This window comes from Artemia sp. Qi Xiang Cuo, chromosome 7 (genome assembly GCF_049724085.1).
Source record: "Artemia sp. Qi Xiang Cuo chromosome 7, ASM4972408v1, whole genome shotgun sequence".
NCBI lineage: Eukaryota > Metazoa > Arthropoda > Branchiopoda > Anostraca > Artemiidae > Artemia > Artemia sp. Qi Xiang Cuo.
In genome coordinates, this window is record NC_142800.1 from 12,960,108 (window position 1) to 12,982,256 (window position 22,149).

Consider the following 22,149-nt stretch of genomic DNA (forward strand, 5'->3'; position numbering starts at 1 on the left):
CAGAGCAAAGTGGGTTTCTTTCAAAGTTCTTCTGAACGGAAATAAGGTAGACAAATTTCAGAGTACTAAGCTACTAATGCTATTATTCTCCAAATAAATAAGTTATAACTTAGATCGAAAATTTAAAACAAGATTAGATTTTGCAAATGATTATAATTCCGAAGGTTTCCGAAGGTACTTCCTAATTGATCGTAATATATGAAAATATGAGCAGCGATTATAGATAGCGATACTACAGACCAGTGTTGCCAAAGCTTCGAAATAAACTGTACCAGTTCTCCGCCTACAACTGTATCACAAGAGACTAATTTTTACCATCTGAACATCAGGTAAAAAATTTGCCGTAACAAGAATAAAATTTTCCGTGAAATAAAACTTGCATGAGATATCTGAGCAAAAAAGGAGCAAGCAAAACCATTATGTAACGGAAAATTTGATTGTACCGAAAAATGTCCCAAAGTACCGTGTTGTACCAGGACCTCTAAATTGTACCAAAAACGGTACAATTGTACCTCTTTCGCAACACTGCCACAGCCGACTGTACGCATTCGTACTTGATAAGAGTAATGTCAATCAACAGAACTTAGTTTGTCTGCATAAATAAATTTTTTAGTTTCTCTTCTTTTTTTTAGATTTTTTTTTAAACTTTTTTTTAGAACTGCAAGTTGGTAAAACCGATAGAAAAAATGAATATAATTTTTATTTTTTTTTATTTTTACTATTTAAAATCCTCAGTTTCTTTTTCTTAGTTGTTTTTCTCTTCTTTTTATTTATAGATTTTGAATTATTAGTTAGATAATATGTTTATTTCCCAATTTTAAGGACCATGGGGCCTATATCTGGGGAACAATTTCGTGATTTATATTTTTTTAAGAATAAAATTATGTTATTCATTTAATTTAAAACTTCTCTATCACCATCCAACCAAAAAAAGCTTCTTTATTTTCAAAAGAGGCTTAATAAAATAGAATTCAATATATTCATCAGTATAAAATTCATATATATAATAACATTCATCAGTAATTTATTATTTTTTTTTTTTTAGAATGATTAACGGTCACCCAGAATACCAACAGCTCTTCAGACAATTCCGTGATGTAGAACTTGCCAAGTTAGGTGAAAGTAATTCATTTGTCGCTCATGTTTTCCGCGTCATTGCTGCTTTTGATGGTATCATCCACGAACTGGACAACAACCAATTTATTGTTTCTACCCTTAAGAGGCTCGGAGAGCAGCACATTGCTCGCGGCACTGATATCAGCCATTTCCAGGTAATAGATTTGTTAAGCTTTGTTTAGAAGCTATATGTCGCTTACCTTTTACAAGGCTGTAAAACAGAAAAATATTGAAACTTCGAATACTAATGTTTTCATTAGTGATATCGATCAACTCAGTGTTTACATGCTAACTTTAATTTCAAAATTATTAAATTATTCAAATAAATTAAAGAAATTGGAAAGATAATTTAATTAAAGGAACAAGGGAGTCCAATTTTACTGCTTTAAATCGTTCTTACCACTTACCACATTCTTACCACATTCTTGAACACATTAAGGCAAAAATTAGGAAGCCCAGAGAATTAATATTAGCACTTTCCTAAGATACTAGAAGAATCCTATGAAGGAGTAAATGAAGGAGTGAAGGAGTGTATGTTTAATCCTGCTTCATTAACTTTTGAAAATTTACACAAAACTACAGTAGACCCATGTGAAGTAACGTAATTTCGATCAAAACTTTGCTCTTTTTTCATGTTGGTTTATTTTAGACATGATTATAAATTCATAAGCCAAATCCATCCCAAAAATATGTACGAAATTCATACAAGAATACCTAGACTTATTCAAAATCCCAACAAAATAGCATACTTAGGTATTAGTTTTACATAACAAAGAAGTTAGTACCACTGAGAGGAGAGGGGGTGGGGTTAAAACAGTCAAAACAAGCCATAAAGCACAAAGCAAAAAGGTTGGATCCTGTTTTGTTGGATAAATGTAATTATGACATTAACACTGAATAGAGTTCTCCCAATTCTGTTCACTTACTTTTCAAGACATTGAACAGTGTTGTTCAATGTCAACGTCAGTAATCGCCAACGATTACTGTTCAACAATATTCTAATATTTGGCTAATTTGTAATTATTTAGCTAGTCCTTAATGTTTTATGCAGTTCATTAATTTAATACGCTTTGAATTAGAGAATTAAAAATGTGTGTTGTACCTTTATATCCTAATGAAAACTTTATGTTTAAATATTCTAAAATATTTGTTTTTGCATGACTCTGTTCTAGCTGAAACGTTTCAAACATGGGATCCATCTAATTTGTTAGCTCTGGTATGTAGTGATTTTTGTAGGGAAAGTTATATTCTTATAAATAATTGAATTTCCTGAACAATCATTCCTTGGAAATTCCCACAAGGGAAAGTTTTTTCAAAGTCACTAGCGGCTCATAAACGTATGCTACATTAACGTCTTCTTTGTATTTACACACATCCGAATTATATGGGGTGAAATAGTGACTTCAATTTCAGAAAATATAGAGAGGAGAGCAAAATTTATTTTTCAAATTTATGGAAGGGGCAATTTTGTCCATTGAAAATACAAAGAAAGGGCATTTTTCAATGAAAGGTATTTTTTAAAATTCTGAGGGGAGGGGAAAAAAATATAGGGAGAAACCCCCCCTCTAAATGATGACCCGGGGTAAATTAATGGAGAATAAAATCATATTCACAGCTTAAATTTGTTAAATTAAATGTTAAAAAAATTTTACTAAATTTGTTTGTAAACTAGAATTATAACTTAAACTCGTTTACAAAATTTTTAAGCAAAAAAGTAAGAATTGGTGTGGAATGTGGAATTTTTCCAAAGATAGCGATTAAAAAAAACGTCAAGTAAATATTTTAGCTATATGATGAATAGCCATCCCCATCAAAATAGAACAAATACAACAGAGAAACACTTAACAAGACTAATTGATCCGCCACAAAAGTTCCGCTAACAATGTCAACTCAGGTCATTTATTCATCCTACATTCCATCAAAATCTTAACATTTCTTTGCAGATAATCTTCAACCTTGTACTGTTTCTGCATAGAGGTTCAGGGGTATGTTTTATTGATTATATCATTATCCAAAAAGGATTAGAATTTGGATCAGTTTAAATATTAAAAAAAAAATTCAACTGAAAGTAAGGAGCAACATTAAAACTTAAAACGAACAGAAATTATTGCGCTTATGAGGGGGTTGCTCCTCCTCAATACCTCCCTCTTTGCGTTAAAGTTTTTTAGTACTATTAAAAAAAGCTTCTTATTGTTCTAATTAAACGAACATAATGTTTCAGGAGTCGTCCTTAAGGAATTGGGACAGGATACAAACCTCAGCGTGAAAATGAAACTTATATATTTGAAATCAGCATAAAAAGCCAATTGTTTTGATATATCTTTTGCTATCAAAATTTTCACTATTGTTACTATTGAGTTTGGTCGCTCCTTCCTTACACTTCGCTACCACCAACTGTTTGATTCTTAGGTTTAATTTTAATTACTGGAAATAAACCTCATTCCACATACCTTCTTGTTTTCTGTATGATGGAAAAGTAGTGTGGTATTTATTGATCCTTCCTAACTTTATAGTGTATTAAACTGTATTACTATATATTATACTCTATACTGTATGTACTTTTATAGTGTATTATATTTTATCACCGGAAACTATTTATTGTTTGGAATCATGCTCATTCGGCTGCTTTGATATTTCCAAGTTATACCGGTGAATGTGGACACTTGAAAAATGGTGTTTTCCATAGGGGAAAGCATCTTATTTTGGCAGTGGTGCTTTCACACTACGCAGCAAAACCTTTTACGCTTGCATAACTTAAACTTTTGTGTTACGTTATGCAATCTCACCGAATTAATTTTTTTAATAGCATAAACAGTGCAAATAGAATCGAGCTCTGCATAGAACTTTATGTCACGTAAGCTTATGTTATGTTACGGAAAAGTCAACAGAGCAGCAACAAAACGGAACTCATGGATGCACAATTAACATATTTGGAAAATAAATTAATAGACTTATCCTAGACAGCTTTCACGGGTGACCGGGGATTCCTTTCCACATTCTCAATTTTTGAATAGTTTGCTTAGATGACCGTGATGATTTTATGGACTATTACCAAATGGTGTGGGTACTTTACAATGATTACAAAGCTTGAAAACTGATTACAAAGCTTGAAAAAACTCCAAGCGTCACCAGACGCTAGATGGCGTTAATAATTTTTGCCAACACTAGCGCCAGTTCCCACTCTTTAAATTACCAATTCTCTTTGGATTATCACATCAGCCTTGAGTAAAAAGTCTTTTAAGTGCAATAGGTTACGCTTAACATAACGTAGTTAACCACCTTGCACAAAAATTACATGTGTAGTGTGAGTGCGGCTTAAAACTCAAAATGCTTTGAGTCTTAAGTGTTTCAGAGTCTTTAAAGAGTTTTTAACATATTCTTTTTGTTTTCCATTAGAATTTCCGTGTCACTCTATTGGAATATCTCACGGAGAACGGCATGAGTGGAGCTCAAAAGGCATCATGGAATAAGGCATTTGACTCATTTGAAAAATACATTTCAATGGGCCTCAATTCCTTGGAAAGAGTAGACCCTATCACTGGATTGTCAGGGCTAGAAAAGAGCGCCATCCTTAGCACATGGGGCAAAGTCCGTGGAAATCTTCAAGAAGTTGGAAAAGCTACTTTTGGAAAGTAAGCTACTTATATAATAATCATAAATTTTATATGACCCATTTTTATCACTTAACGCTGCTTAAAAATAATCTTGAATAGCCCTTTTATAACTGACTAATATTTACTTGCTGTCAATCATTTAAGATATAATAGAAGGCGGGGTATATTGCTGAAATTGGTTCACCATGTTATAACTTTATTCGAATGAATTTCATTGCTAATACATGTATTGTTCACTTTAAATAACAAAACCTTACAGGGAACGTGGACATTTTTCCCACATGATTTGAAGAGCCATTATGAAAAAAAAAAAATAGTTGGGCCCAGACTCCAAAATTGTTACCCACCAATAGCGTTTAGACTATGGGCATTTATAAATAGTATTATTTAACTGTCATAAACAACTTCTATAGCTTCAGTTTGGGAAAATATCTTTTTTTCCTTTTACTATAACATTACTTCTTACTATTGCTCTTTACCACTTAAAATCGGGACAAAGTCACGGTAAAACTTGATTCAAAGAGCCCATAAGAAGAACTAATCAATATTTGGGCGAGCTCCCACTCCAAAATGTTACCCTCATAAGGGTTTTATCATCAGCTTTAATAAGCGGAATGTTATATTATGTCGTGTTTTTTTTTTGGCACACACACGACCCTGCTGAACTTTGAGAATAATATTTTTAATAAATTGGAAAAAATTATTATACCCTTAACTCTTAAGAAAACCAGGCAAGTGGTACTTTTCCCCATTTTTGTATTTGTCATCTGCGTATTTAGAAACGGAATAAAATGCAACTGCCACGAATCATGCCACGTATTCAACTAATAAACCTTGAATTCGAAGTTTTAAGTTTTTTTTGGCAGCGAAGAGATTGAATTTTATTCGGTTAAGTTAAATTAAGTCTAAAAACAAACAAAGACTAAAACAAAGTGTATCAAATTACCAAATAGTTACATTTGTAGTACTTAGAAAAGCTTTCCACTAAGCTCTAGAAAATACATAGCTTAAGAAGTGGGGAGGGGGCTAAGGAAGGGTGGTTCCACTAATACAGGACATATTCTATTAATTTTAAGTTATAATGTTTCTCTTTAGTTTCGTTTGACGAGTTATTATGTTTGTTTGGTTTGAGATCTAAAGTTCAAGATCTGGTTCGAGATCAAGATAGGGTTCAAGACATAAAATGTGAGTTCTATGAGTTTGAGCTAATTCCCCCCCCCCAAAAAAAAGAAGTTTTTTGGGTTCCCTTAACCAACATTTTTTGGTATCGGTGATAATTGGTGTATTAAGCTTATCCGCAGATCAAGAAATTCAATTCTAAGATTCTCAATGGTGTCTTCCAAGGCCGTACCCAGGATTTTGTTTCGGGGGGGGGGGGGGGGGTAAATCAAAGATTTTTTCGGGGGGGGGGGGGTTACACGAAAAACCCTCAAATAACGCATACAAAATTTGTTTATATCCATTTCTGTTACGTTTTTACGAGTTAAAAAAACATTTCGGAGGGGGCTGGAGGAGTTCACACCCCCTAACCCCCCTGGATACAGCCTTGGTTTCTTCAAGAATCATATCCCTCAGGATATCCTTCTAAATGAAAGCGGAACATATTTTAAAAATCACATCTTTTGGGAGGAGTGTGATTCTTGAATCACATCCCTCCTTTGAAGTGCATTGGGATGTAAACTTTCATCCAAATCGAAGTGCAGTGTCTTAGAAACTGTTCTTCAAGTTACCAGCGTTGGATGACCAATATAATTAAAATAAATAATATAATATTCAAAAATAACGCAATTCCCTTGTTCGAATAACAAGGGAATTTATGTATTAGTAAAACAAAATTCAGAAAATTCTTATTAAGCAAAAAATTAAGTGAGAGGCACCACAGGAGAAAGAAGGTGAGCGGCCCTGTCTCAGATTCCCCAAAAAATGACCATATGCGTTTGAAAAGTTTGGTTTGTATATATTATGTTGATTTGCCTATTATGCTTGTTTTTACAATTTCAGGCAGAAAAGGGCCAGAATTTCAGGGCCTGTGCCTTGTTATAGCCATTTCTATAAAAAGCCTCTTTCATAATCTATTTCATCGAATGGAACCCCCAATCAATATTTACACAGATGAGGAGTCTTTACTCAACTGAAATATCTAGATTCTTACGATTCTCCCAATATATTTCTCTTGCAATCCACATTTTTGGTTTTTTGTCATCCTCCCCCTACGATAAGTTTCAGCTCACGCACCATGACTTAAGTTCGTGTATCTGGCAACTATGTATCAAGTGTTTTTGAAAACTTTGTTATTATATGGTTCGTTACATTGTATTTTATGATGACTAACATGCTGCCTTACTGCTACTGCTATGAATGCTCCTACTATTAACTCATCACAGTGTTAAGATGCTTGACACCACCCCCAACATGCATCCCTTTTGGAGCCTCTGATTTTTCCAGCTCCCAATAAACTTACAAATTTTATGTTCACTTTTGTTTATTCTCATCATAACAAAATTTGGGGGCCAAGCTATTTTCCAATCCCATTGTGAAATATTTAGTAAATTTACAGAAGACATATGGTCTTTGTGGATCTCATAGATATTTTCAAGTCATCTTGTATATTTTTTTATATATAAACATGCAAGAGTATATCCGGGGGAGGGGGACTGGGTTTGAACCAACACCCCCCAAAATTTTCGTTCGACTCGTAATAAGGCAACAAATATGCATATAAACATATTTTTTATCTTTTTGTACCCCCTCCCCCAAAAATTAATACCTCCCTCCCGCTTAGTTGTTGCATGTGTAACATTATTTTTTACATTGTCAGTTACTACCGGCAATTAGTATACCGTGATGGTCAATGCGTTATTAGACATGTTTTAAATTGTTTCCTAGTTCTCACTTTTGGCAACTCTTAGAAATGGAAATTTAGTAATCGAAAAAAAATGTCAAAACCTTGATCTTGATTTTCGAATCTATAAAATTCTTTGCAATAAATCAGTACTTAAAAATAGTAAAAAGTCAGTTTTAAAAACAGTTGAATATTACCTACCGACTAAGGAATAAATATTTTTTAGACTCTTAACTGCTCATCCAGAATACCAGCAGATGTTCCGCTTCTTTCAAGGTATGCCATTGGCGAATCTTGTAGAGTCTCCTAAGTTTGCTGCCCACACCCAGCGTGTCGCGTCAGCCCTTGACCAAACTCTCTTGGCTCTGAACAGACCATCTGACTTCGTATATATGATCAAAGGTAAACAATAATTTCTTTTGCTGAACATCCTTAGAAAAAGAAAAATACAAAATACATGACTACAAAAGATGATTAAGTGTTAACATGAACACATGTTAACTTATTTGGCTACATATTTAGATAACACGCGGAGCGTAAAAACTTGAGGAATGGGCATTTAGAATGGGTCCAAACATCGAATACTTCAATATGCACTTGATGCAACATGAAAACCACCTGTCATCAGTCTTTTAGGTGCAATATATGTTTTATTCTTTTAACAATAACTTTGTAAAAAAAAACGACGATAATTCCAACTAGAAAAAGGAAAGTATTTCCATTGAAAAAAATTTTTGTGTCCAATTTAGAAAAGATATTTCTAATACTTGGATATTGTTGATTTGAATTCTATATTTTTGTTCTACGCTTACGGCAGAGAGTAGGAAGAGTGTACAGCTACCTCTTATAAGCCGAAATATCTGCCCTTTCAGTTTAAATCTGACTGGGCTTTTATCGTGAAACATTGCATCTTCTTCTAACTTAAGAACATAAGAGAAAAACACATTTATTCCGTGATTCAGTGAAAGATGAAAGCTACCTGTAATTTATATATTTGGTGCAAGATATGTTTCGGTGCAAGATAATTTTGGGTGCATATATTCGGTGCAAGATATGTTTTATTCACTTATCAATAATTTATAAGAAAAAACGACAATAATTCCAACTACATAAGTGAAAGTTTTTCCAATGACAAACATTTTTGTTTCAAATTTAGGAATTAAAATATTTCTTATTTTTGGTTATTGCTGTTTTGAATTCTGTGTTTTGTTCTGCACTTACGAGAGAGAGTGGGTAGAGTGTACAGCTACCTCTTATACGCCAAAATATCTGCTCGTTCAATTTAAATCTGGCAGGGCTTTTATCGTAAAACATTGTATCTTCTTCTAACTTAAGAACATAAGAGAAAAACAAATTTATTCAGTGATTCAGTGAAAGATGAAGGCTATTTGGTGCTATTCAGTGTATTTGGTGCAAGATAATTTTGGGTGCATATATTCGGTGCAAGATATGTTTTATTCATTTATCAATAATTTTATCAAAAAAGACATTAATTTCAACTACAAAAGTGAAAGTATTTCCAATGAGAAAATTTTTTGTTTCAAATTTAGGAATTAAAATATTTCTTATATTTGGATATTGTTGTTTTGAATTCTGTGTTTTTGTTCTGCACTTACGAGAGAGAGTGAGGGGAGTGTACAGCTATCTCTTATATGCCAAAATATCAGTTTAAATTTGATTAAGTCAGTTTAAATTTAAATTTTTAAATTCAGTTTAAATCTGGCTGGGCTTTTATCGTAGAACAATGTATCTTCTTTTGACCTACGAACATAACAGACAAACGAAGTAATACAGAATGGCTAAACGGTGTAATAAAAATCTTTTGAGACTTTTTGGGTCAATTTTAATAGGTAAAACATTAAATAAGTAAATCGAATGCAAAACAACTCATATATTACTCTCATCATCTAAAGTTGAGTATGTTACCGATTACCGAAAGGCTTACAAGGAAGGACTTAGCTAAGGAAGAGAAGTAAGGAGGTAACCGTCCCAGAAGTTTATTGTCCCCCTCCCCTATAAGAATCCTCAAAACTGAATGCCAAATTAACTTTTTTGAGAATAGTGAAAATATCTAATGCCGCTTATGTTTCTATCTGCAAAAACGTTCTCTGGAGCACTCGCACCTTGGTCCGGCTTTTATAATGGGTGAGATAGGGTATGATCATACTGCTAATTCTATAAACTGTGCTTATGACAAACAAAACCTGATAATTTTCACTTAATTAAGATACTTGTGTACGGATTACTAAAACTTCGGAAATTAAAAAATTAAGAACATCACAATTTGAATGTTCAGTACGAACTGTAAGATATTTCATATACCCATAACCAATTTCTTTATTTAAAGAATTGGGTTTGGACCATATCAACCGAGGCACTGACAGAAGTCACTTCGAGAACTATCAAGTTGTTTTCGTTGAATACCTCAAAGAAACTCTCGGAGAGAGTATGGACGAATTCACCGTCAGATCTTTCAATCATGCGTTTGAAGTCATCATCAGCTTTTTGAACGAAGGTCTTAGACAGGTGAGAAAAATAATATAATTTACTATATTATTCATTTTAATAAAACTGTTAATAAATGCAGTATTTATAGTATAGCACCGACACGCATGGCATTTTTAGTATAGCTATGACTTGCATTAAAGTGACGGGTCATTTGAAGAATCATGAAAATAAAACAGACCCAATATCATTTTTTCAGCTTGATGAAAGCAACTAGTGGATTTAATATATGAATAATAATGGGTATTATTATCCATATATTAATACTGGATATATTTTAATTATTGTTTCGGTACTTGTCTGTTATAGCGCCTATGTATATAGAAGTTAAGTAGAACTTGTTTTCCTGACGCTCAATCGACCCGGCAGGTAATTCCGCCAACTCACCAGCATTCAACGTATTAGGGCACATTGTTGAAGTTGTCAAGTCTTATACATACCTTGGATCTGGCGTCTCGGATAACGGCTCAATCGAAATGGAATTCCAGTCGCACATAGCCAAAGCCACCTTTATTATGGCTCGATTACGCAGTTCCTTGTGGTAAAAGCTCAACATCTGCAGAAAAACAAAGATGCGGACCTACAAAACGACCGTAAAAAGTTTTGTCCTGGAGATAATCGTGTGAGATTGTCAGTCACTAATGTCTTGTATTTTGTTTTTATTTGTCTTTTTCACACATATATATATATATATATATATATATATATATATATATATATATATATATATATATATATATATATATATATATATATATATATATATATATATATATATATATATATATATATATATATATATTGTAATATATTGCTCCCCTTTTATAGCCCTCAGAATATGTATAACCCTATTTGTCAGGAGAAGGGTTACAAGGACTGCAGCGTGTCAGGAGTACTGTCAGAGGATATATGTTTTAAGAATTTATATTATATGTGACTTTGCTTGCGATTTAGTTATTAACTACGTTTATAATTTTTTCTTATGCGGGATTGGGTTGAAAATCGGGTGGGGGTAGGTTTATAGTAGGAGGGGGGACTGTCTCTGATCATTGTTGCATTTGAATAAGAATTCACGTAAAATGGACTTGCCAATTTACATAATTTAATGATGGAATTATTTTTTTTTAAATTTATACACATTTTGATTCTGTTGTGGCAAAGGAATGGACCTATTAGAATGAAATTTGGCGCATAAAACCCTCTCTGGTTGGAGATGGTCGAGAGGGAGATAAGGTAGAGGGTGGTAGTATATCGCGTATAGTAAAAATGCTTTAATGTTAACGCGATTCGTTTAATATAGCATGCGTGACGTACCTGTGGGATGAAATAACATATAGGGGGGGGGGGAGAAAGGAAGGATTCTATTCTAAAATCTATTTATTATTCTTTCGTCCACCCATAGTTTCTCTATTGCATTTCGGTTTGGGCATCTACCTTTTCGTCTGTTTTCAAATATCTCCAAATACTTCAGAATAAAGCAAAGAGGATTCTTTTTAATGTTGATTGCAGATCTTCAGTTAGACACCTATATGGGACTTCAGGAATTTTTTCTTTGGACAAACTTCATTTAATTTCTATCTCTAGTATTTGTCACGATTATCAATATAGTAATTTACCTGTAAATTTCTCCGGTATTTTTCCAACTAATTCTGAGTTTCATAATTATCCTACTACGCATCGTTCAGACTTTTCGTGCGAAATTCGCCCGACATCGAGAGCGGGATTCAGCATCCGTCACACTGGGCCAAAAATCTGGAGCTCAATTTCAGCATCAGTTCGAGAATGCACCAACAAGCGACATTTTCTAAGATTAATTAAAAAACTTTTTCACAAAATAAGTTTTTCAAAGAAAAGTAAAGAACTCCATTAAACAAAAAATGTGAAACTACCAAAAATCAGCATCGATAAATAAATGAAACCCAAAACGAACAGAAATTACAATAAATAACCGAGTCAAACTCAAAAAGAGCAGAAATTAACATAAGTTGGGCTCAAAACCCCTATGCCTTCCCAAAGCGAGAACATAATTTGCACTTTACTCACAAAAATAGAAATTTTTTTACTTTTATAACTTTAATAAATCAAATAATATTAAGATTTTGATTACTAAATATCAGTATATGTATATTAAACTGACAAAGCACATTCATTTGTATTTTTTCAGTAAAGTGCAAATTATGTTCTGACCTTGGGAAGACATAGAGGTTTTGAGCCAAACTTATGTTAATTTCTGCTCGTTTTGAGTTTGACTCGGTTATTTATTATAATTTCTGTTCGTTTTGAGTTTCATTTATTTATCGATGCTGATTTGTGGTAGTTTCACGCTTGGTAGATTATTTGATTTTATTTTTGCTCATTTTTTGTTTAATGGAGTTCTTTACTTTTCTTTGAAAAACTTATTTTGTGGAAAAAGTTTTTAACTAATTCTGTTCGTTTTATATAGTCTTTTCAGAGAAAAAGAAAATAATACTTTAAATATTTTTGTTTGGTTTTTAAAATTTATAGTTTGGCCTGCTATTTGTATGCTGGAGAAAATTTTTCAGCAGTTTTTAACAACATACACCCTTTTAAAAATCTGGACACAAATAGTACTGTTTAATTTAATTTCATTTTTCTGCAATTTTTAACAACATACACCCTCTTAAAAATCTGGACACAAATAGAAGTGTTTAATTTAGTTTCATACCTCGTCTAGTTGACCTGAAATGGAAAACTTGATATCATTCGCAAAAAAATCTATATACTTTCTTTGATAGCTTGGATACACTTACGCTATTTTGACTTGGTTAAATATTAAGGGCAGAAGCAGCCCCAAAAGTTTAAACATAAAACCCTCAGTCGCTCTTGGGATACTGCTGAGATGCCTTATTGGGAATTAGCATTAACAGAGTGCATTTTGAATTAATCTTATGGCAAAATTTAGTTTTTAAACATAAATTAAAATTGGAAGGTGGGTGGGTGAGTGGGATTAGTTTCCCTCCGATCACTTTCAACTATAAAAAAGCATCAGCCCTTTTTATTTTTAATCGAATGAGCCCTTTTCTAAGTTCCTACGACAACTCCATCGATACAAAGTCTAAACAACAACAACAACAAAAAAATAATACATCATACCCACATTGATCTTTACTATAGAAATGTCAAGCCGTCAAATCACTTTCGACTATTAAAAAGGGCACTGGGACTTTCGATTTCCAATCAAATGAGCCCTTTTTGAGTTTCTACGACAACACTTCCTATAAACACCTTATATGCCCCACGGGCATAAATTACAACTCTTACCCTAAGGGTTGTGAGGGTGGTTGTCATCCTTTATGACCTAGTGTCTAGAACTTTCAACAACATTAAACAAAATGGCTATCTAAAAGTTTTGATTGGATGTGTTTTGGAAAATGATGGGCTTGAGAGGGGAGTCAGTCTTTTTCCATTCACTTTAACAATTGAAAAAGGCACTAGTCCTTTCAATTTCCAATCAAATGAGCCCTTTTGAAGTTTCTACGACAACGCTTTCAATAAAATCCTTATATGCCCCCAGGGGATAACTTACAACCCTCGCCCTGAGGGCTAGGGGGGGGTCATCCTCACAGACCAGATTTCCACAACTTTCTACTACGTTGAACAAAATGGCTATCTGAAAATTTTCATTGGAAGTGTTTGGGGGAATGGTGGGCGCGAGAGGGGGATTAGTTACCGTCCAATCACTTTCAACTATTTAAAAGGGCACTAGCCCTCTCAATTTTCAATTTAATGAGCCCCTTTTGAAGTTTTTATCATAGAGTCTGTATCATTAAAAACCTTATATGCCCCCAGGGCATAACTTATAACCTTCGCACTGGGGATTCTGGAGGGTTTGTCATCCTTAAATACATAATTTCCAGAACTTTCAACTACGTTGAACAAAATGGCTATCTCTAAAATTTGATTGAATGTGTTTGGAGAAATAGAGGGCGTAAGAGAGGGGGGGGGGGTAATTACTCTCCACTTACTTAAAAAGGACAATTTCAATTTCCAATCAAATGAGCCACTTTTGAAATTTCTACAACAACTTTCTATATAAACCTTATATGCCTCCAGGGCATAACTTACAACCCTTGCAGTGAAAGCTCTGAGGGGGCTATCATCCTAAAAACCTAATTTCCAGAACTTTCGACTACGTTGAAAAAAATAGACATATCATAATTTTGACTGGATGTGCTTGGGGAAATAGTGGGCGTGAGAGAGGGGATAGTTACCCTTCAATCACTTTCGACTATTAAAAGGGCAATAGCCCTTTCAATTTTCAATTGAATGAGCCCTTTTGGTTGTTTACAACATCAATTTCAATAAAAACCTTACATGCTCCCAGAGCAAAACTTAAAACCCTTGCCCTGAGGGTTGTTGGGGGGGGATGGGTTGTCATCCTTAAGGAACCAATTTTCAATAATTTCAACTTCGTTGAATAAAATGGCTATCTAAGTAAGTCGTTTGGATGTGTTTGTGGAAAAGGTGGTCGTGATAGGGGGGTTAATTACCCTCAAATAACTTTTGACTACCTAAAATGAAACTATTAATTTGGATTTAAAATCAAATGAACCATTGTTGAAGTACTTATAACAAACATTTCAATAAAAACCTGATATGCCCCAAGAACATAGATTACAGCGCTAATCTCGGTGACAGTGGGGGGAGTGTTCTGTTGATATGCGTAAATTTTTAAACTTTAAACTGTGTGAAATAAAAGGGCTATCTCAAATTTCGGATTGGATATGTTTGGGGAAATGGTGGGCGTGGAAGGGGGGTGTTAATTGCCTTCCAATCACTTTTGACTATTAAAAAGGGCACTAGCCATTTCAATTTTGAATTGAATGAGCCCTTTTTGAAGTTTCTACGACAAGGCGTTCAGTAAAAACCTTAAAAGCCCCCAGGGCATAACTTACAACCCTTGCACTGAGGGCTCTGGGGGAGTGTCTTCCTCAAAAACATAATTTCTATCTGGAAATCCACAACACTGAACAAAATGGCTATCTAAATATTTTTATTGGATGTGTTTGAGGAAAAGATGGGCGAGAGAGGGGGGCTAGTTGCCCTCAAATCACTTTCGACTATTAAAAAAGGCAATAGACCTTTGAATTTCAAATCGAATAAGCACTTTTTCAAGTTTCTACGATAAAAATTTCAATAAAAACTTATATGCCCCCTGGACATAACTTAAAACCCTTGCTCTGAAGACTGTGAGGGGAGTGTCCTGCTAAAAGGTATAATTTCCTGAACTTTAACTGTGCGGAACAAAATGGCTATTTAAAAATTTTGATTGGATGTGTTTGGGGAAATAGTGGGCGTCGAAGGGGTGTTAGTTGCCTTCCAGTTACTTTCGACTATTAAACAGGGCACAAGCCATTTCAATTTCTAATCGAATGAGCCCTTTTTGAAGTTTCTACGACAACACTTTCTGTAAAAACTTTAAGCACCCAGGGCATAACTTACAAATCTCGTCCTGAGGGCTGTGAGGGGTTGTCATCCTCAAAGACATAGATTTCCAGAACTTTCAACTACGTTGACCAAAATCGCTGTCACCAGATTTTGATTGGATGTGCTTGGGGAAAAGGTGGTCGTTAGAGGGGGATTAGTTACCGGCCAATCCCTTTTGACTATGAAAAAGGGAACTAGTCCTTTGAATTTCCAATCAAATGAGCGTCTTTTGAAGTTTCTATGACAACACCTTATATAAAAATCTTACATGCCCCCTGGCCATAGCATACAACCCTTGCCCTAAGGGTTGTGTGGGAGTGTCCTCCTCAAAACTATATTTTCTGTTTGGAAATCAACTACGCTGAACAAAATGGCTATCTCAAAATTTGGATTGGATGTGTTTGGGGGAATGATGGGCGTGAGAGAGGGGGGGCGAGGTGCCCTCCAATCACTTTCGACTATTAAAAAGGGCACTAGCCCTTTGGATTTCCAATCGAATGAGCCTTTCTTGAAGTTTCTACGACAACGCCTTCTATAAAAAGCTTATATGCCCCCAGGGCATAACTTAAAACCCTTGCCCCGAGGGTTGTGGGGGAGTGTCCCCTTCAAAAACATATTTTCTATCTGGAAATCAACTACGCTGAACAAAATGGCTATCTCAAATTTTGATTTTATGTGTTCGGGGGAATGATGGACGCGGGGGACGGGGGGGGGGGGGTAGTTGCCCTCCAATCACTTTCGACTATTAAAACGGGCACTAGCCCTTTGTATTTCCAATCGAATGAGCCTTTTTTGAAGTTTCTACGACAACGCCTTCTATAAAAACCTTATATGCCCCCAGGGTACAACTTAAAACCCTTGCCCCGAGGGTTGTGGGGGAGTGTCCTCCTCAAAAAGACATTTTCTATCAGGAAATCAACTACGCTGAAAAAATGCCTATCTTAAAATTTTTATTGGATGTGTTTGGGGGAATTATGGCGTGGGGGCGGCTAGTTGCCCTCCAATCACTTTCGACTATTGAAAAGGACACTATACCTTTGAATTTCCAATCGAATGAGCAGTTTTTGAAGTTTCTACGACAACGCCTTCTATAAAAACCTTACATGCCCCCAGGGCATAACTTAAAACCCTTGCCCCGAGGGTTGTGGGGGAGTGTCCTCTTCAAAAACATATTTTCTATCTGGAAATCAACTTCGCTCAACAAAATGGCTATCTCAAAATTTTGATTGGATGTATTTGGGGGAATGATGGGCGTGGGGGGGGGGGCTAGTTGCCCTCCAATCACTCTCGACTATTAAAAACGGCACTAGCCACTCCATTTTCCAATCGAATGAGCCCTTTTCGAACTTTCTATGATAACTCCTTCGATACAAAGTGCCCGGGTATGGAGAAAAAAACAAAAAAAACAACACATTGTGCCCACATCTTTCTTTACTTAGGCAGCGCTAGCGCGCTGCCTATGACTGGTGAAGAAATATCTTATGACATGCTAAGCATTTTGTTCATTAGGGTTTTCTTTTTCGTTGTTGTAAAATTCAGTTAGAAAATGGCTGTGTATTCTCGTTGACAATATTTTCAGCGCTAAAGTATGCCACCAGACGTGTGCGCTGTTATGTGACATTTATTTATTTATATGTTATAAATAAAAAATATTCTACTCTACTCTTCTACTCTACTCTACTGTAACTTGATACTGTGCGTTATTACTTATTATTTATATATTCCTTATTATATAAGATATTTCCTTATTACATGTTCCTTATTATGTACATAATATATATTCCTTATGCTGCGCGTTATTCGTTATATTTATTATTTAATTTTTTCTTGTATACAAAAATACAGAGCTTTAGATTGGTCCTCTTATAATTTTCTCTCTATGTTATTTATGCCAATTCAATCAATCAATCAATTTATTAATACTAAAAAAAACAATTACAAACGTAAGGTTTTTACACGCCCAAGAAGCAGGTTTTTACACGCCCAAAATGATATTTTCATTTTGCGGTGAAAAGTTGCTGAAATATCTCAGTAAGGGGTGAATGAGTTTTTAGAGGGGATAATTTCTCAATAAGTAAAGTTTGCTCAATAAAAAGCTTGCTCAATAAGTACAAGCTTTTACTATAAACTTCACTTAGAACTTTTAAATAGCTCTATAAGCTCTACTGTAAAGCTTAATATAAGTTTCAGCAAAAGATTAACGTAAGCTTTTGTACTGATTTCTTTATTATCGGTCAGTCGTTTTCTTTATTATCGGTCAATCTTGCATATTACTGTGAGTTATTAACATAAGCTTTACTACGAGCTTTTAAATAAGCTTTACTGTAAGCATTATTGTAAGCTTTCGTACAAATTTTTTGATTATCGGTCAATCTTAAACATTACTATAAGTATAAGCTTTTACTTTAAGATTTACTGTAAGATTTTAAATAAGCTTAATAAGCTTTACTATAAAGCTTAATATAAGAATTATTATAAGCATTACTGTAAACTTTTTTACTACTTTTTCTTATTAAGGGTTAATTAGACACATTAATTTGTTATAACTTATTACTATATATCATTATATATATTATTATATATTATATATATACTATATATTATTATATACTATATATTACTATATATACTATATAATTTATTACTATATATATATATATATCTATATATCTAGTATAGGCTACTATAACAATTACTATAAGTAATTGGAATAGTGCTGGTACTTAAAATCGATTTTTCTCGTTCTCTTAAAAAACATGGAAGACTTCTTAAAAAATTTCCACTGCAAAGTCTCAATATTAAATTGTGCTTTAAGATTAGAAACTAAAGATCATAACTGTTTAGAAAAGTACTGCATTTAAACTCTCAAAATGGAAGATTTCATTAGAAAGTTTGAATTGGCATAACTCTACCAAAAGACATCCTAAGCCTTTTTACATTATCTTTGACACACTTCGTCGTATCAGAAACCTTACTGTAAATCGATTCCTAAAGGCTGAAATGTTGCTTCCCCTGATTTCCTAAAGCGAAAAACTAACTTCGGTACTCTTTTAGGCTGACATTGTTGACCCAGTTACACATCTTACTGGTCGTCAGAAGGAAATGATCAAGGCTTCATGGTCTAAAGCTCGCACAGATCTCCGCTCCCTTGGACAAGAGCTCTTCATGAGGATGTTCAAGGCTCACCCTGAATACCAATCATTGTTTGTTAACAAAGGGTTCGCTGATGTTCCTCTTGTGAGCCTCCGTGAGGACGAGCGTTTCATCTCTCATATGGCCAATGTTCTCGGTGGATTTGATACACTACTCCAGAATCTTGATGAATCTTCCTACTTTATCTATTCTCTTCGTAATCTGGGTGATGCTCACATCCAGCGTAAAGCAGGAACTGAACACTTTAGGTAAGAAACTAACAACAGTAATAGAGTGCTACAATTTTTAGGCACAATAATCTGGTTATAGCCAATACGGTATTTGGTCACGAAATGGCCCAAAAGTTGAGAAGGTACTCATATGATGGTAAGATGGCCCTAGAGTTTACACTAGAGTATATCTGAGTGCCATTGTTGATAGTAAAAGTAAAAATCGTCATCTAGTAGTGTCAAGAGTTAATCTAAAGTTGAAATTTAGGAAGGATTACTAACTTTTGGGTATATACGACATTGATTGATTCGAGAAACGAGGTTAACTTTCCAAGAAAAAAATGAACATGAGACTGGAGAGTTTAAAATTTGATAATGTAGAAGATGGATGGAATAGTCTTGGAAGAAAAAGCTTGTGAAATAGCAGTAAGTGTCTTAGGGAGGAAAGTTAGAACCACAGCTTCTTGAGGAGTTGCACTTCTTATTGAGTGTCTTCTTACAGCTTAGCTTCTTAGGGAGTGTCTTAGATATAGTAAATAATGAAAACATATTCCATTGGTTGGGTTAGTCTGCAAATTAAGATAATAATACTGATCACACATACTTGATAACACAATACTTGATAATACAGTGATCAAGTATGGTTCTTAAGTATGAATCTAACATTTCAATATTTTGAAATGCTGAGGAAGGTCTTTGTCGTTCTTCGTTTATCTGCCGACATAAAAAATGAGCTGAAAACATGGGCCAGAAATATTCAGGATTATTATTGTTCTTTTTTGGCCTTGAACTCTTATTTCTAAGAATTCTTAGATTCCTACATTTCTCGTTATTTTATTTATATATTTGGTTTTCTGAGGAGAGTTTTTAGATAAGAGCCGAAATATTCATTTGTTTAAACCGAAATAATGGTTTAAATAAATTTTACTGTCTTAGATAAATTCCCTATTGTTTTACTTTTTGTTGTTTTTATGACAGGAAGGCACTGTGGTCTTCGTAGTTACTTACAGTATTAGATCGTTAACATTTAAGTCAAACTAGCATATTTATACCTTTCAGATCAACTTTTGAAAATAGCCTTTGTCGACATAGGACATTTGGAGAGAGCGACTTGTTAAAAAAAATTATAACATACAAAAATCCAAAAACCTCCAAAATGAACTTTCTTCGTTAGAAACCATCGGATAGTTGATTTAATGTTTTTCCACGTTTCGAAAATTTTCCGCTCCCAGCTCTCCAAAAACTTGACAGAACAATAATTCATAAAATTGCATTTCTAATGAAATTTAGTTAGACAACAATGATTTATTTTTGCAGAAGCTTCGAAGCAATCTTAATTCCCTACCTCCAAGAATCTCAAGGTTTAGATGCTGCTGGAGTGGAAGCATGGAAAAAATTCTTCGATGTTTCAATTGGTGTTATCGCCCAAGGTCTCAAGGTAAGCTGTCCTTTTTAAGTATTGACTAAAAATAAAAATTTATTAAATATTTCCTTCTTTAGTGTACCCTTTTCTAGAATGTATATTCATTTCCTTTTCATTGCAACATTTGGAGTTTTTTTTCCTTTTTTTTGTATTCTAATCATTTCTAGAATGGAGAGATCCAAAGATGGAAGCCTGAAACTGTAGTGACATTATGTTGTTGTAAAAAAAATTATTGATAAAAAAAATAATAAAACAAGGAATTTGCTTCTCCGTAATGGGTAAACAGTTTTGACTTAAGACTGTTTTTTTTTAATCCCAAAATGTTCCTGTGTATTAAAAATGGATTAAAAAAATTTTGAAGTGACAAAATTTTAAAGTAAAAATGTGGCACAATTTTTTTAAAATAAGTTAACATAATTAGACAGAAAAAAAATGCAATTGAGAAGTAACAAATGCGCTAATAATGAACATGGAAAAAATAAGAATTCCTAATCAATTTTTCTATAGATTCTGGATAGATTTCTAAGAGATTCTGGATTCCCCGATGATGAAAATATTGGGTGCTTTTATGTTTAATAATTCTTATAATCTACATCGTAATATCTTTTTTTCTTTTTCTTTTTTTCCCTCTTTTGCCAATTTCTCTTCTGTCAAGTTTCGATAATTATTTTCTAGTTTTATAATTACTGAAACTAATTCAGAAATAAAAAGAAATATGACCACTAATTTCGTAATAATGAAGTTAAAACCACTCACTGGAATAACTCCAAATGTTCTCCATTTAAAGTATTTAAAATATGTAAATATGCGTGATATTACTTAATATATTATTTTCTTGCTGTATTGGCTAGCTCTTTCATCACATTTTTAATATTTAATTATTTGGCTCTAATAAGCTAACCATCAGAAAATTGAGGTTTTCAGTTTTTTTATTGTTTTTCTTATTGTGTTTTGAATTATTATTTTTTTTCCATTTTTGTTCAGTATAATCTTAAAAGATTTGGACAATAACTAAAAATGTAGTAAAAATAGAGTAGAGACTCTATTTCTTATAAATTAATTTGTCACATTTCATAGTTTAATATTACCCCTTCTTGAAGGTTGAAATTCCTAAATAAGTATTAATTTATAGGTTGCCACATCCGAGGAGGCTGACCCAGTCACCGGACTTTATGGCAAAGAAGTTGTAGCCCTTCGCCAGGCTTTTGCTGCTGTCACCCCTCGCAATGTTGAAATTGGCAAACGTGTTTTCGCCAAGTAAGAGTTTTCCACTTCATTAAATAGTAAAAAAAGAAACTGAACCAAATTACTACAAATCATTTTTTCAACGTCGCTGGGATTCATTTTGGCCAAGGCCTTAGACTGTATGCTTAAATATTGATAATATTCAACTTAGTTTTGGTAGTCTTGATGTCAGCTTTTGTGGCGTCCTAATAGATCCCCAAATATCAAAGGGCCACAATCCCAGCATAGGCTTCTAGTTTAAATAGGCTTCTATTTGTCTTACCGCATTGGTGGTTATATGCGGGCTTTGTTCATGTTTTAGGATACATATACTGAGCTGGTTCAAACCCTTTTTTCCATAAAAATGTACGTCTTGCCTCATTCTTGATTTTATTGTAATTCCATATGAAAGATTTTGCAATTCAAGCACGCGGTGTTTTCCCAAGCACACGTGAGAAACTCCCCCTCCATAGCACAGAAACACAAATCACGATATATGGTCTCAACAAATCGCTTTGTTAACCCATAAATAGCTTCTCTTGTCTAATAAACAGCCCAGTGGCGTCAATTAATATTTAATCACACAAATCTCAATATTTAATCCTAACAAAGGGT

General features: G+C 33.8%; 1 protein-coding gene across 1 annotated transcript in view; it reads left to right on the forward strand.

The window, feature by feature from the left end:
* LOC148949971 (uncharacterized) overlaps nucleotides 1-22,149 on the forward strand; it is a 56,092-nt gene that overhangs the window by 9,717 nt on the left and 24,226 nt on the right. Inside the window, exons 5-11 of the mRNA XM_089092039.1 lie at nucleotides 1,046-1,271; nucleotides 4,513-4,748; nucleotides 7,799-7,974; nucleotides 9,920-10,098; nucleotides 18,580-18,926; nucleotides 20,205-20,325; nucleotides 21,443-21,567. Coding sequence (XP_088948165.1) covers nucleotides 1,046-1,271; nucleotides 4,513-4,748; nucleotides 7,799-7,974; nucleotides 9,920-10,098; nucleotides 18,580-18,926; nucleotides 20,205-20,325; nucleotides 21,443-21,567 — 1,410 coding nt within the window. The remainder of the gene's footprint in view (nucleotides 1-1,045; nucleotides 1,272-4,512; nucleotides 4,749-7,798; nucleotides 7,975-9,919; nucleotides 10,099-18,579; nucleotides 18,927-20,204; nucleotides 20,326-21,442; nucleotides 21,568-22,149) is intronic.